At 36.3% G+C, this 16,566-nt stretch overlaps 1 protein-coding gene across 2 annotated transcripts; it reads right to left on the bottom strand.

Moving 5' to 3' along the window:
- Positions 1-334: 334 nt before the first annotated feature.
- On the bottom strand, positions 335-5,487 carry FTSZ1-1 (homolog of bacterial cytokinesis Z-ring protein FTSZ 1-1). 2 transcript variants are annotated; one of them, XM_086556953.1, is made up of 6 exons: positions 5,118-5,487; positions 4,278-4,377; positions 3,943-4,172; positions 3,400-3,567; positions 2,892-3,125; positions 335-804 (listed from the first exon to the last, which is right to left on the bottom strand). In XM_086556953.1, exons 1-6 carry the CDS (start codon positions 5,343-5,345, stop codon positions 535-537), a joined length of 1,230 nt encoding a protein of 409 aa, XP_086413079.1. In that variant the 5' UTR covers positions 5,346-5,487; the 3' UTR covers positions 335-534. The 2 variants fall into 2 exon arrangements, with proteins under 2 accessions (XP_086413079.1, XP_086413080.1); XM_086556954.1 differs by lacking the exon at positions 335-804 and adding an exon at positions 2,363-2,650 and having other exon boundaries at positions 5,118-5,476.
- Positions 5,488-16,566: the final 11,079 nt, after the last annotated feature.

The following is a 16,566-nucleotide window of genomic DNA, read 5'->3' on the forward strand; positions in this document are numbered from 1 at the left end:
GTTCGGAATGACTGCATACTGAATAAGAGATGACTTGACCATGTTCAACGTCGCCCGACATTCTAATTAGAAGGAATTGCTTAGGTTCATCAATGATAATACTAAATGAAATATTATTGCTGTAATTTGCGTAAACATGAGATTGCAGTTATTTGGATAAGAAAATGTACTGCTGTTATATGGTATGGCACCATGACTGTTTACTGCGAAGGAACTGAGATTGGAAGGGTGTGCCAATCTACTTAATTGCCACAAACCTTATAAATAACAATTCCAGAAAGATAACAACGGGCATCAACAAATGGTAAGAAAGCTTACCTTAGGGAGCATGAGGGGCATCAATCAAATACGCATTTACTATTGTAAGAAAGAACGAGGAAAAATTAGTTGGTCTGTTCAGTTGATATCATGAAACTTAATAATTACAGCCCCTGGCCTTAGAGAGAAGAGTAGACAGAAAATAAGTAAATATTTGATGCAAGAATTGAGAACATTACAATAAGGAGAAAGAAAGAGAAAAAGATGGAGGTCAGACTAGCTAAAGAAGAGCTTTCTTGTGGGAGACCAAGAAGGCACAGGGAACGGAGTAGGCGTCTTCAAGGGAAGTGGGAGTCCTTTGTTTTCTTGTGTTGATGCTATTTTTTCCACCAGCTTAGCGGCTTTTGGGTCTGTGAGGAGCATTTTCTGAAAGGATTGTGAGAAGCCAGTTGCAATGATCGTCACATGGATTTCACCAGTATATCGGTCATCCACAACCGCACCAAATATTATGTTAGCAGAGGGATCTGCCAAACTAGTAACAACCTGCAAACATTGCACACTTGAGTGTAAACATAAGGAAAATCCCTGAGAATGAAAATTAGAAAGAATAACCACATACATTAGATTTGGAAGGCAAAGAAGAAACATACGGGCTATGGCTTTCTAATAAACAGTTCTTATCAAATAATGTAGTAAAGTAATCAACGGTAATCACACAGGCCGATTGACAAATAGCCAACTAGGGTAACAAACTAACCCCTATAGGATTGGTCAATAAGGTTAATCTGTCATCCCAAATTCGCACACGTGGCATTGGTTTTCACACGTGTAATTGATTTTTATTACAAGTAAATACAAATGATGAGTAAAGAAATTTGAAGTACACCTCTGATAATTTAGCACGTGACATCCCATTAGTGTTTCCTTTGCTACTATACTTGTTGAAAACCCAACAAACAATATCTTACCTTCTTTCTTCCCTTTAATTTCTCTCTTCTCGACTGTTTAACCCAACTCGATTTCCACTAGATTTGGCATCAAGTAAGTAAAATATTGTTATTCCATTGAACATTGATTTATATAAACGTAATATTAGGGATTTGTTATAAAATTAGGGTTATATTATTGACATGGACATTCCTTAACTTTGTATATCAAGACAATCACGAATATTGTACGAAGCACAAACAATTGAAACAAATACTATATTAAGTACTAACAATCACGGATATTATATAGTAGGACAATCACGAATTATAAAATAAGCATGACAATCATGAATAATAAAATAATCAACTATAACAATATTGTTTTATTACATCAAACAATTGTATCATATAGTATTTGAAGCAAATACCAAAAAGAAGCAGAACCCTAATCCCCAATATTATAACCCTAATTTTATAACGAATCCCCAATACTCCATTAATATTAAAGCAATGTTCTATGGAATAACAATATTTACTTACTTGATGCCACATCGAGTGGAAATCAAGTTGGGTTAAATAGTCCAGAAGAGAGAAAAATAAAGGGAAGAAAGAAATAAAATATTGTTTGTTGGGTTTTTAACAAGTAGCAATGGAAACACGAATGGGATGTCACGTGCTAAATTATCTTATGTGTACTTAAAATTTCTTTACTCATTATTTGTATTTAGTTGTAATAAAAATCAATTACGCGTGTGAAAATCAATGCCACCTATGCGAATTTGGGCTAGGCCGGGCTGGTCGGCAGATTACCCTTATTGACCAATCCTATAAGTTGGTTACCTTAATTGACGAAAAAAAACATTTGTTGCCTCAATTGAAATTAAGGGGTTAGTTCGTTACCCTATTTGGCTATTTTTCCAAAAAATAAATGCACAATCAATAGAATGAATTTACAGGAAGCAAGCATATGATCAGAAGTTCCATGGTCCTATTGAGCATTTAGTTTTTGAGTGTGGTCTAGCAGGGTGATAATCAATCAGGACAACGGAAGTAACTGATGTATGAAAAACAGAATACGACATTATCCACTGACGCAGATTTAGATAGTATCAATTGATAGTTCCGCAATCGTATCACAACTAAGAATAGTAATGGGATAAAGTCATAAACTATTTAGATTTCAAATAGACTTTTTTTTTACGATATGGATAAAGTCATACAGTCATAAAACTATAAAAGATCTTTCATCAATAATTTGATATAACAGAGCAAATATTACATCAGCACCAGGAATAGTAGAAAAAGTTATTACTTCTTTTATTTGATTATATTTTATAGTTTTAGAACTTTATTTCCTAACCCCTTAAATTCCCTTTTCCCTGGTGAAGGTGGGAAGGACCCAACCTTCCAAGTCTTGACACCTTTAAGGATTAAAATCCAGACACACCCAAGTACCCCACCTAGAAAAAGGAAAAAGAAGAAAAATTAACAAAGAAAAGCCAAAAGAAAAAAATAGTCCAAATTGGCAAATCCTTTTAAGTATGGAGGAATTAGGTGTTCTTGTTATCCTGAATCAATGCAATATGAAAACATGAAGTTTACATTAAGCAACAGATTTTAGCACTTTAAAAGTGAAATTAATACAAAGTCAAGATATATGCCAGCCTCAGCAAATGAGTGGGGAAACGGTTTATTGAGTACCTGTGAAACTCTGTTTACTTCTTGCAAAGTTATGTCCTTCCCTCCTGTGATGTTATATACGACACCTGTAGCAGACTCGATAGATGATCCAATCAGAGGCGCCAAAGTTGCTTGCTCAGCTGCCTCTTCTGCACGGTTCTTGCTGGAAGAAACCCCAACCCCAAGCATTGCAGTTCCAGAGTCCTTCATGACTGCCCTGACATCTGCAAAATCCACATTCACCAGTCCAGGAATCTGCAAAATACAGAAGCCATGTACTTTAAAGAGTAGATGAAAGAACAATAAGCTACTGCCAGACTGTTGAAAAGTATACCTATACACTAAAATGAAGAATAAAGTCTTCAGTTGGCCACTAATTTTGCACACTTACAAGATACACGCCAATATCACGTGACTATCCATCACAACAACAAGTAAAATAAATAGACAACTCGTCAACTCTTGCATAAAAAGCATTTTAAACCCAAAAGCTGTAGTGAAGAACCAATGTGTTTGGCACACCACTAACCGTGATGATATCAGAAATTCCTTGCACCCCTTGGCGTAGAACGTCATCAGCAAGAAGGAAAGCATCCTGAAGGGGTGTCTGATCATCAGCGATATCCAGTAAACGGTCATTGGGGATTACTATAAGGGTGTCAACATTTTTCTGCAATTTGTCAATTGCCTCCAATGCCTGAAAAGAAGACAAAACCAAGCGCAATTTCAAAGCATAAGAAGAAAGTAGAGTAGCAGAACTTTGAATTGCAATAGTATAACTGTACTAACAATGTTTAAAGTGGGAAGCTATCTACCAAAGATACTTTAGATGTTAATGACAATATCACAAATGGCTCTAACCACCCTTTTTTCGGTAGATAAAGCCATAAAACAGTAATTTTGTATTTCCACTTCATGATTGACAATTTGACATAACAAAAGTGTCTGAATTGTGATCCCTTTTTGAATTTACACAATCATAGGTAGAATAAAACTTGTCACCTCGTTCTCTCCCTTTTTATTGGTTAAGTATAGATTTATATAGATATATAAATATTATCAAGGCACCTGCCTGAAGAGATCTTTTACGGCCTTCAAAGCTGAAGGGATAGGTAACAACACCAACGGTCAAATAACCTGCTTCTTTCGCAATCTGGGCAACCACAGGCGCTGCACCAGAACCTGTTCCACCACCCATACCAGCTGTTATAAACACAAGGTCCGAGCCCTTGAGTGCAGTAGCAATGGCTTCTTTTGATTCCTCTGCGGCCTGCTCCCCAAGTAGCGGGTTACCACCAGTACCTGCCAAATCGAAGTCATACAGCTTAGTTATGGTATAACAAAATTACATTTGGTAATATATGTAGAAATTTGAGTTCTTAGGAATTAAAATTAAGAGTGTCAAACCTAGTCCACGAGTCAAAAGCTCTCCAATTTGAAGTGGATTTTCTGCAGAAGACTGTAATAGTGCCTGAGAGTCTGTGTTTATAGCATAGAACTCAACACCCTAACATCAAAACAACACAACACTTACATTATGATCTCTTAATTGTAATTAGAAACCAAATAATGAACATCTATCCCGTCAAATGAGTTTGGATCAAGCAGAGGATTTTTCAAAAACACCGATCAAGTGGCGGTCCACAATGTATATTGTCATGACTCATTATAATAAACGATACAACATGTTATTCATCTCCAATGAACTTCCTAAATTCTCTGCAACAAACAGATACCCATAGAGAAGCCTAATGCTAAAAAAACATGCATTTCTAAACCAGATAAGGGTAAATCAAACCAGAATCTCATTCCAGAAGTTGATACTTATAACAAATATAAGATATGTGCATTTGCACTCATATCTAATACACAAAGAATCAGATATAATCCTTAATAGCTACAATAAGATTTTCAACACGGCTGTACCACAACTGTTTACAGAACCTATTATATTCTAAAATATCCTTTGGTACTAACCATGTTTGCACTGAGACAATGCCGAATGCACATTCATCGATTGTGACTCCAGATCCATACCAAACACAATCCTCAAACTTATATTAAACTCTGGGGGCATCTCGTGGCACAATCAACAGTACCCCTTAGAAATCTAGCTGTCACCTTAACAACTATGGTATAACGATTAGACTAAAACCAAGAAACCCAACCTACATTATAACACCAAAATTACAAAAAAAAATCAAGACAAATGAGAAATGTGTAATGTGAAGAACCGAAAAAACATACATGCAATCCGCTACCAATCATTCGATTAACAGCATTATTACCACCACCACCAACACCAATAACTTTAATCTTAGCTGACTCCATAGGTGCAAATGAGAATGAACAGCTAATACCACCCTTTAATCTTCTTCTAGAAGCTTTTTGAGCAAAGCCCATTGTAGAAATGTCACCCTTAAATTGCTTCATTGGATTAAAATGGGTTGGGTTTGTTAAGTTAAGTGTAGCCATTTGTTTTTTTGAAAAAAAAGGGTAAAATGGGAAACAAAAAATTCCTTCGTGTGATATTTTGAGGAAGGGTTTAGGGTTTTAGAAAACTTTGAAATTGAATGGAGGGGAGTTTTTTAGATGATTGGGTGGACCATGGAGTCTTGGAGATTGGTTGTGCACTTGTTTGTCCGGTTGGCACGAATCGTGTAAGATGGGCTTAAACTCAAATTGAAATCCAGCCCAATAAAAGCCCGAGTTCAGTGTTATATTTTTTCTTGAACGACATAATTTTAGAAGTTGAAAGTTGGCAATAGGGGTGCCAATGGGTACCCGATTACCCGAAACCGAACTGAAACCGAAACCGAATATTTTGGTTTTGGGTTTTAAAAATTTAGACTTATTTAAAATGGGTCATTAAAACCCACCATGAACTTCCGGATAAAGAATTCTTCTGAGAAACCATTAAACCGAATAGTAAAAACCAGTTTTGGGTACCGAACCCATTCTTTTCTATTGCCTCTGTTTCCATCAAAACAGATTATTATCATTTCGATATATAAAATTTAATATTATATTACATTTAAGATAATCAAACTCATACATCATAATATAAAATATATTTTTTACGTGTAAAAATCTATTAAATATATATAGCATAATAGTGAATGTGTGTTGTTAAATGTATATTTTATAATTATACGTTAAATAAGTGTATCATAGATTGTTAATAATAATAGGGGAATTTTGAGTTAACCCCCCACAGATGAGTAGCGGTTTGACTAAACCCCCCATTTTTAAAATCATTTGAGTTTGCCCCCACATTTCACTCAATTTTATTATGTTTCCGTAATGACGTTGGTATTTTAGATATTGACCATTTTACCCTTATGAAATATTGCCACCCACATTTAACACGTTAAACCTAGCTTTCTCCACCTTTGCGAAAACCCCCAAACGCGTTGCCATTATTTAATTCTTGCACTCTCTCTCTCCCTCGATTTTACATAATACCCATTTTGCCCTTATGTTGGGTTTCCGCCACATTAAAATGTAATACCCATTTGGGAAAACCACCCAAATATTGCCCTAATCTAACTCTCTCTCTCTCTCTCTCTCTCTTGATTCTCTCGATCTCTGTATGTGGAGATTACATTTTTGTTTCATTTTTTGTACTCACAGTCTTTCTCTCTCTTTGTATCGAGTATGTGGAGATTACTAATTCTCATCTCTTGATTACTAATTCTCATTTCTCGATCTCTTTGGTAAGTCTTTCTCTCGATCTCTTGATTCTCTCGATCTCTGTATGTGGAGATTACTAATTCTCATTTTGTTGTATGTTGTAGTTTCAGAGAAAATGGCTGCTTTAAGGTATCGAGTTCTTAAATTGCATATTAATAGTGAATGGAGAGAAGCTACTAGGGATGGTGTTAGGCGAATGTGTATATATTTTGGGTTAGGGGGCATGAACTAAATCTGAGAGTTAATTGATGGCGAGAAGGCAAACATGGCGAAATTAGTTGAGTGGATCACAAAAAAAAGTTTTCCGAATATTTTGGTTTTGGGTTTTAAAATTTAGACTTAACCTGTAATCCTATATTGGAGATTAATTGGAATGAACGAGGAAATCTAAGGCAGACTAGTTTCCGATGATGATTTGAAGTATATGTGGGTTTATGCAAAAGCCGATAGAAGTGGATATACTAATTTGTATGTGAAAATTACTGAGGTTGAGGAATTGTCGAGTAGTAGTGCTGATGAGGAAGAAGTAAGTGACGATGAGGAAGAAGTAAGTGATGATGATGTTGTAATTGTAGGAGGGAAACAATATAAGAAGGGGATTGAATTTGATCTCGATGAGTGGCCAACTGTGGAAGAAGTTAATAGGATTGTGGACTTAACAAGTGGTTCATGTAAAGGTAGAAAACTTTTAGAGTACAATATTGATGGTAGTGGGTCTCAGCCCCAGACTTTAAGTGGTGAATCACTTGGAGGGGACCATTTGGGTGAGGTGGAAACCCAAACTAGTTGGTTTACTGAAGGAAGACCAGAAAGCTCTAAGTCCCAAAGCAGCTCTAAACAGAGTCAAAAGAAAAGTAAGGCAAACTATACTTCCCAAGCCTCTTCTTCTCAAGTTGCAGGTACATCTTCATTTATTGGGTTTACTTCTGAGCTTATTTTTCATTTATTCTTCTTACATATCTCATTACCCCTTATTCATTAGATGAAGTTGTTGATGACTACTTCAACTTGGATTTTCTAAACTTTGGAGTGGATGACCATGCTGCTGGTACTGCTAATGTGACCACTGATAATGGTATATTAATTAGATTGGTTTTAATTTCATATGTAACCTTTTTCTATTACAGTGTCTAATTACATTGGTTTTAATTTCATATGTAGATGAAACCCAAACTGGTGGAGACATCTGAGAAGGGTAGATTAAATGTGGATCAAATTGATGCGAAGAAGGCTTACCATAGTGAGTTCTCATCGGATGAAGAATACATACCGATGCACGATGAGAGAGTGATAGTGAAGAAGAGAACAGTTGGTTGAAGAAAACTTGAGAGGAAATGATAATGTTGTAGATGAAAGGGATGTTGGTAGGATAAATGAGGTCTTGGAAAAACATACAACATACCAACCGATGAAGGAGGGTTGGGGTTCCACAATCTTTGAAGTTGGAGGTTGGGGCGATCTTTGGAAGGATAGGTATGAGTGTAGGGATTATGTCGACTTTATGCTATTAGTAATAAGTTTGTTCTTGAATACACAAGAAATGATAGTAATAAGATTGAATGGAAATGCAAGGTCTGATGGTCGTCCCTGGATGATTTATGTGAGGGTGTTACCAAATAAACATACAATGAAGTGTAGGAAGTTGGTAAACACACATACATGTGAGTCCGATAGGGAAGACAAGAATCTAATGGCAAATCAGGTGGATAGCAACCAGGACTTGAGAAAAGAAATGAGGCTTCATTATAGGGTACACACACCTAATGATGTTATGGTAGAAATGATGGATAAGTATCAGGTTAGGATTAAGTATTGGCAAGCTTGGCATGCAAAGAACATGGCAATGGAGAAGATCCATGGTTGTTATGATACTTCTTATGCAAAATTACGAGTTGTGTAGGCTTTTTGCAAGCTAACCCGTGAAGTGTTGCAAAGCACTCTAGACATGAAAATTTCCATACTTTTACGACTGTGTGTGCATTCAAGGCTAGTCTAGATATTTTTGTGCAAGGTCAGAGGCCTATGATAGGACTTCGATGGTTGTTTCTTGAAGGGGAAGCATGGAGGTGTCCGCCTATCTATTATTGCATTGGATGGTAACAATGGATTGTTCCCCTGTTGCTTTTTTATTTGTGTATTGCTGAAAATACTGAGAGACATGGACTGATTTTCTAGAGAAGATGGCACCACACTTAAATAGGCACCCTCGAAGTTGACTATTATCTCCGACAGAGCGTAAAGGATCGTGGTTCTGCAATTAGCATAACCGTTTTCCCCGGTTGTTGTAACCGGGTATTGTTTCGCATACATGGTCAAGAACATGAAAACTAAGTACAGAGGAGTTGAGCTTGAAGCCTGGAGTGCTGCCAAAACATATTCAGAGTCAGAGTTTACAAAACTGATGGATGAGCTGGAAAAGCTTGACAGTGGAGCAAAAGACTATCGATGGGATTGAAGACCCAAGGTTGTGGGCAAGATCATACTTTGATGAAGTGTGTAAGTCCGATCATTTGTCTAACAACTTTTCAGAAGCATGGAATAGTCATATATTGATGGCTAGGGACAAACCCATTGTCAAAATGATTTCACAAGTGATGATCTTGCAAATGAAGTTATTATATGACAGAAAGAGAAATGTGAGCTATGGAATGATAATGATTTAGTGCCAAGGGTTAAGGATATTATTATTGACCTTAGCAAAGAAAATTGGAAATTTGAATGTGAGTGGTTCAAAGAATTGAAGGCACATTTTAGTGACTAATGTCTTTACCGGAAAATGGTGGAATGTGGACTTAAAGAGACACACACATGTGATTGTCATGAATGGCAAGTCACCGGCATTCCTTGCCTTCATCTTTGTAAGCCGTCATTAAACCAAGGAGGCAACAATGGATTGAGTAAGATCATTGAATTTCTCTTTCGTGAATCATTTACGTCTTTACGTGAATCCTTTTCACGTCTGTCTTTTCTCTTTTTGTTAAAGGGAATTTTGACTTAACCCCCAAAAGTTTGGTAGCGTTTTGACTAAACCCCCAAAGTTTGGTAGCGTTTTTGACTAAACCCCCAAAGTTGGATAAGCGTTTTTGACTAAACCCCCATTTTAAAAATCATTTATGTCCTGTCTTTCTATGAATCATTTTTGTGAATAATTTCTGCTATACTGTGGAATCATTTATGTCTTTTTTGTGAATCATTTATGTCTGTCTTTCTGTGAAGGGGTCATTTCTATCTTCTTCTTCGTGTGAGTCATTTATGTGAATCATTTCGCCTTTTCTGTGAATCATTATACCTCCATTTGTGTTGTTTTAGGTATTGTAGCCCTTATTTCTCTGCAGCAACTTACAAAAGAGCTTGTGCTGGTCACATTGTACCTTACTTGCATGAAGATGAATGGCCTATTGTAAGTATAGTTGCACTCCATTTCATGTTTGGTATTATAGTTGTAGTATGTTATCCGATAGTAGTAGTTTTGTAAATGCCTACTCAAGAAGAGTATATCTATCCACCAATCGACAAAGACAACTGGCGGGCCAAGGGTGAATAGAAGAAGAGGTGCAGATGAATCTAACGGTAAGGTGTTCAAGGTGCCAAGTTTATGGGCATAATGCCGAGGTTGTCAAGGAGGTCAGGTGGGAGATAATGTCAATCTGAAGCACTGCCATTGCACCAATTTTGCCGCCAGAAATTTCATAGAGGAAGAGGAAGGCCCGAGACCAAGAACAAGGCCACTCCCAAACCCCTTTCTTCTCGCACCAATCAATGCACAAGATGGGAGTCAAGTTGTTGAAGGTGATTTGCCGCCAAGAGGTAGGTAGGCAGAGGTGGTGGTAGGGTAGGGGTACAAGTGGTGAGGATGAGAGCCAACTGCCTACAAAGTGAATATGGGAGTCAAGTTGTTGAAGGTGATTTGCCGCCAAAGGTAGAGGCGAGGTGTTAGAGGTAGGGGTAGGGGTACAAGTGGTGAGGATGAGAGCCAAGTGGACCGCAAGTGAAGATGGGAGTCAACCGCCCGCAAGTGGGAGAGGAAGTAGAGGTGGTAGAAGCGGGGAGTAGGGGTAGGGGGGAGAAATGCTACGATGGGAGCCAAGAGGGGACTGCAAGTGAGGATGGGGGTAGAAGAGGAAGAGGCAGAGGAGGAGGTGCTAGGGGTAGGAGGAGGGGGAAATGTTTCTAATCAAGATCATCCATCCGAACTTTTATTTGGAAGTTCACAAGGTCCACAACCTAGCCACCAACCTATTCAAACTCAAGAAAGTGTTGCTCCATTGAGGCCAGCCGAACATACCCGCAATGCCACCAATGCCACCTCCAAGAAAGAGGTCCAGGAAGGGTACAACATCCTCTCAAGCTTCTTCACAGGCAGAGTCTTGACTACATTAATGCTATGTTTTTTATGGGGTTTTGTAAGTGTTGTGTTATGGATTTGTTGTAAGACTGAGGTTAAGTTAAGTGTTATGTGTAAGACTTCAATGATTTGCTGTAAGACTTAATGATTTGTATAAAATGTACTTGATTTGTTGTGTCAGACCTGAGTCAAGTGCTATGTAAAATGTACTTGATTTGTTATTCTATTAAGTGTTAGAGAAGTGTTATGTATGCTTAAGTGTTGTGTTATGGATTTGTTGTAAGACTTCTTAAGTGCTGTGTTTTGATCATTTTAAGGCATGTTTGCTGTTATGCATTTTTTATCATATTAACATGTCAGACTTAAATGTAGACTTGAACACTATGTCAGAATTAAATATAGACTTGAATATATCCATTACATTAAAATGCTAATTTCCTCACAAGTTCAGTTACATCAGACACACTGCCTTCAATATTCATCTTAATAACACCATCAATACACAACTTAAGTTTCCCCTCCTCTTTAGACTTCTCTTTGTTCTTCACTTCACTCCTTTCCACTTCCACTTCCACAGCCTTCCCTTTTGCTTTAGTTGGTACATCTATCCATTTGTAACCGTTGCATCTTGGTGCACTATTACATCTGAGGAATCTCAATCCTTTAGTGTGTTCTTGACCACTCCAAATAACCCTCATAGTATCCGGACATCCTAAAACACAGGGGATAATCAAGCCAACGACAATCAACCTTCCAAAGGCCCGCATCCCCACAAAACAAAACAAGACCCATAGTTGATTGCTTTTGATGATGACATTGCAATCTGAAAACAGAACAAAACAAATTAAGGTTGAGGTTTAATATTAGTTAGTGTAGACCCCCCAAACGTCAATATGTTATTTGCATAAACCCCCCAATGTTTAAGTAAACAGTCAACGAAGAAGAAGAAGAAGAAGCAGAAGAAGAAGAAGGTCAGGAAGAAGATTAAGTGTAATAATAGAACCTGAGATGGTTGATTTGTGTTGCTAACCTCGTAAGTGCCACCGCCCATAAAAATGAGATGAGATTTGTGTTGATTGCAGACTAAAGGGTCGAGCCGTCGAGGAGGTGAGGGGTGAGGAGGTGATGAGATTTATATAAAACTCAACGGCTATTTCATAAGGGCAAAATGGGTATTATGTAAAATACGAGAGAGAGAGTGCAAGAATTAAATAATGGCAACGTTTGGGGGGTTTTCGCAAAGCTAGGTTTAACGTGTTAAATGTGGGTGGCAATATTTCATAAGGGTAAAATGGTCAATAGCTAAAATACCAACGTCTGTTACACACAAAATTGACGGAGTGGGGGGCAAACTCAAATGATTTTAAAAATGGGGGGTTTAGTCAAACCGCTACTCATCTGTGGGGGGTTAACTCAAAATTCCCCATAATAATATCAATGTGTATATTATGAATTAACTAATACGTTTTATATTTATTAACTTATGCACGTGTATATTTAAATAGGATACACATGCTTGATATATTGTGGTACACGCACTTATTATAAACCAATATATAGTGTTCATGTTAAAAATTAGTGATGAGATGTAATTGTAAGATGCATGTACTCGCATGTTCAATTTAAAATGCAAGTTAATACACGTGTACAAATATATGTGTATGCACGTAAAATATATCAATGTAACAAATATATGTGATTGCACGTGTACACGATCAAGTTAATACAAGGAAACAAATATATGTGTATGTACGTAAAAAAAATCAAAATTATAAGGTTAGATATTTGATTATTTTAATTTCTATATCAAATGTTTAAATTATCACATGAATAGTAAATATTTTAACGTGTATGATTGATACATATTCATAAATTGATGTAAATATGATTGTTGATACATCACTAATTATATATATAATATTATCGTATAGGAAAATAAAAAAATAAAAATAAAAATAATGTAAGTTTTAGTATTTAAATGATTGCAATTGTTTAATAATCATAATAAATAATAAAGACCCGAATTAGAACCGAAACCGATAAAAACCCATGAATTTTTATGGTTTTGGGCTAAGTTCTATAATTCTCATACTAAAACCATTGAAAACCGAAACCGATAAAACTGTAAATAATAAAACCCAAATCGAAACTGCTAAGACCCGACCCAAAATCGACCCGTTAGCACCCTAGTTGGCAACATCGAAAATGTAAGGATGTGGAAGGTTAAATTTGCTCAATTCAGCATGTCCTTCATTTTTTTGTTCATTCACTGAACATTAAACAATATTCTTCTAAAGGAAGTTGCCTGTCAAGTGTGAATGGCCTAAGCCACAGGAATAGAGGATATATTCTCTATGTAAAAAGCACAGTTATTGGATCACGACTCAGGATCAACAAGTTTTTCAAGTGGTTTTTATAAGTGGATGGTGGAAAATATATGGAGAATGGGCCATACATATATAACAGAAAATTCTTCAAACTACCCTACCCCATCTCACCTTGTAATTTGGTCAAACTTTTCATCGTTTAGAATTTGATTCCTGATTGGGATTCCAGAAATTTCCTGAGGACCTGTTTGACTGCTGAAATTTGTTGTCCTTGGGATTTGTTTTTACGTTGTTGGGAATCATGTCGGGACTTTTGAACCAATCTGGAGTTTTGATTGCTTTGAGGACATTTTGATCATTTCACACGTCTACTTTATTCAATTGTTTGAAAAAGCAAATAAACGACCAAATAATCTCCATGTTGAAAAATTAGCGTTTTACGTACTGGGCACATGGGACATATTGGCATATTGAGATCAAGTGGATTTTGATAAAATTGTGCCTTTGCGTTATTTTCTTTGATATGTAGAAAATGATGGAGTTTGAAATCAAGTTATCCAACTGCTAACCATGTATTTGATCCAATGATCAAATTTATATTAGCTTAGGATTCATCTGTCCATTCTCTAAAATTCAAATGAAATCTAGCTTTAATGAATTAATGATACGCTAGAGGCTAGACTTAAAAGTCCATAAAAACATACAGTACATGTATATAGAAAACTAACCATTGTGCATGTGCTTAATAAATATATGGATATATCTATTTATGATTGTATCACATTGACTCAGTGATTTGTTCATAGTGGGAGTACTACTAATTGTTCTAATCCGGGCAGTATGATCTCTAGAAATATTTGAAACTAAGGAGAACGCAATATATAAATATTAGCTGATTCCAGACCTGCTTGGCTGCTTGACTGTAGAGTGTAGATTACTCCTCAATTTATTCTGTTTCATGGATAATACTAATTAGTCAATACATATAGATCCTTCGGCCTGCTCTCAAAGTCCCCAGTTTACCACGCGTATATGGAATGTATAGAAATGTAGACTGTGGCTTGATCCATAAAAGGACATATATACATTAATACATATCATAAACAAAAAATCTGAGGGGTCCGAACCTAATTTTGATAGCTCCACTTTTGAAGTTTAGAAAACTTTTCACCTAAAGGTTATGGTATAGAAATTCATGGTTGAGCATAATTTTGATAGCTCCACAATTGAAACCGTTTTACCAGTGACTCTCAAGCTAGCTAGTCTCATGTAGATAGATGCATCTATTTTTCGTTAGAAAAAAAATTATCCTCGTCCATGAATATTTTTATCGATTTAGCATCCATACTGCCTTAGTCCTATACCTATGGCTCAGACACACTCTGCATTACACTTTTCCAACAGCAAAAGTGTCATAGGGCGTGCAATAGTACCGAATCAATATGTGGATTGATATTGTGATTACACTACAAGCACCAACAAACATGATTTGTGGCAGAGAACTAACGAGCTCAATTAGAACACTTAAATTCTTACTGCAAATGGTTAAGACAAAGAGAAGGCTCTCTAATGTGAGACATAAAAGAGGCCTGTAATGGCCCACTCAGAGAAATTAAAGGCTTTGATACAAAAATTATAACCAAACCATCGTCATCTTCTTGGGAACACCCTTCCCCCCTTCACCCTTACATAACGCTTCTTGGTCCCTCTCATTACCTTTTTTTATACTCAACCCGGCCTTCTGTCTTTGTTTCTCTTCATTAAAACCTCAGCTCCTGCATTTCTCCTCTCTTACCTGTATACCACACTCATACTTCTCAACACCATCCAAGAGCAACAAACTAGCTAGCATGAAGAAAAAGAAGAAGAGAGAGATCAATATATATCAAGAAGAAAGATCAAGAAAATATATATGAAGCTTTCTTTTGATTCTTTCGCCATATTAATGATTTGGTATTTGATGAAACATTCCAAGGTTTGGTAGTGGCGTACATGGGGAAGCCAGGCATTTTCTCTTTTCTTTTCATCTTCTTGTTTTTCTTTCGTTTTAGATTGTATCTGTCTTACATAACTATTCTGTATAATTTTGTTACTGAGATTGGTGGGATAAAGGAAAAAATATTTAGCTGAAGATATATGTAAACTGCCTTGAAAAAAGACTTTCAAGGTGTAGAATTGTAATAAAACTTTGCTGGTTTCCAGGTCTCTCTCTCTTTCCATTTCGTAATGTTTTTACTAAAAGGTTGCTCTACACTTTGCATTTAGTTGCTTCTTAGATCTCATCATATCATACACATTTGAATGAAAAATGTTGGTGTTAATACAAATTTTGTTTCATGTAATTAATGTATATATATATTGACATGTTCTATCTGAAAGAAGTTTGGATGGTTACATACTTACATTAACTACTTGTAAAACAGGTTGCATCAATGATGTTGATATAATCTCTAACTGTTTGAATTATTATGTTAAATCCAACTACAATAAGACTGGCCACATAGTGCACATTAGAAAATCTATTAGAATGATTTTTGTCTTGTTACAGAAGAATTTCATTTTCATGACCAACATTATCCCATCATAGATTCCTTTTATTTTAGACTTCATATATTTTAATCTTTAGTTTGATGTAAATATCTGAGAAAGAATCTGGTGTTTAGGCTTGGAGAGCAAAATTTGTAGCCAACCAAGTCAAATCAGCAAGTCATTTTTTGATGCACTAGTTCAATTTTGCTTACTTCGATCTTTGTGGACCTAGTCATCTAAATTCTCTAATTTATGATGATTCAATATTGAATTTTCCGTTTGTGGAGATGCTAAAATCTAGTGAATGATATCTAGGAAAATCTTACAGCTAGCCACTACTGCAAACAATCTAGATACAAGATATATTGAAGTGAGATGAAAGCGCTCGAAAATAACACCAGTGGGATGATACATTGATACCACTACTGTGAATGACACCAGTTCCTTTTCACTCCGTGGAATTAATGTACGTGAAGAACATATTGAATTCCACTGTCGTTTGAAGTTGAAGTTCAGGGTGGTTTCTTTCGTCAAATGATATATATGCTCTTTTGTTGGCCACTTTATTAAGCTTCACATGTGAAGAACAAACGAACCAATTTTTACTCTCTTTCAAACGCTAAATTTATCAGTGCCACAGTGCCACTGACTCACCGAGACAAGACTCCAAAGTCCTGTGTGCGGTTTATCGAAAAAAATAAAGTCCTGTGTGTGGCTGTTCAACTGTTCAACGACTGCACCCTAAGTACTTGTGTCGGTTTGGGGGTAAAATTCAATTGCACCAAAAGGACGTGTGTCCAAG

The sequence above is a fragment of the Coptis chinensis genome, chromosome 4 (assembly GCF_015680905.1).
Source record: "Coptis chinensis isolate HL-2020 chromosome 4, ASM1568090v1, whole genome shotgun sequence".
NCBI lineage: Eukaryota > Viridiplantae > Streptophyta > Magnoliopsida > Ranunculales > Ranunculaceae > Coptis > Coptis chinensis.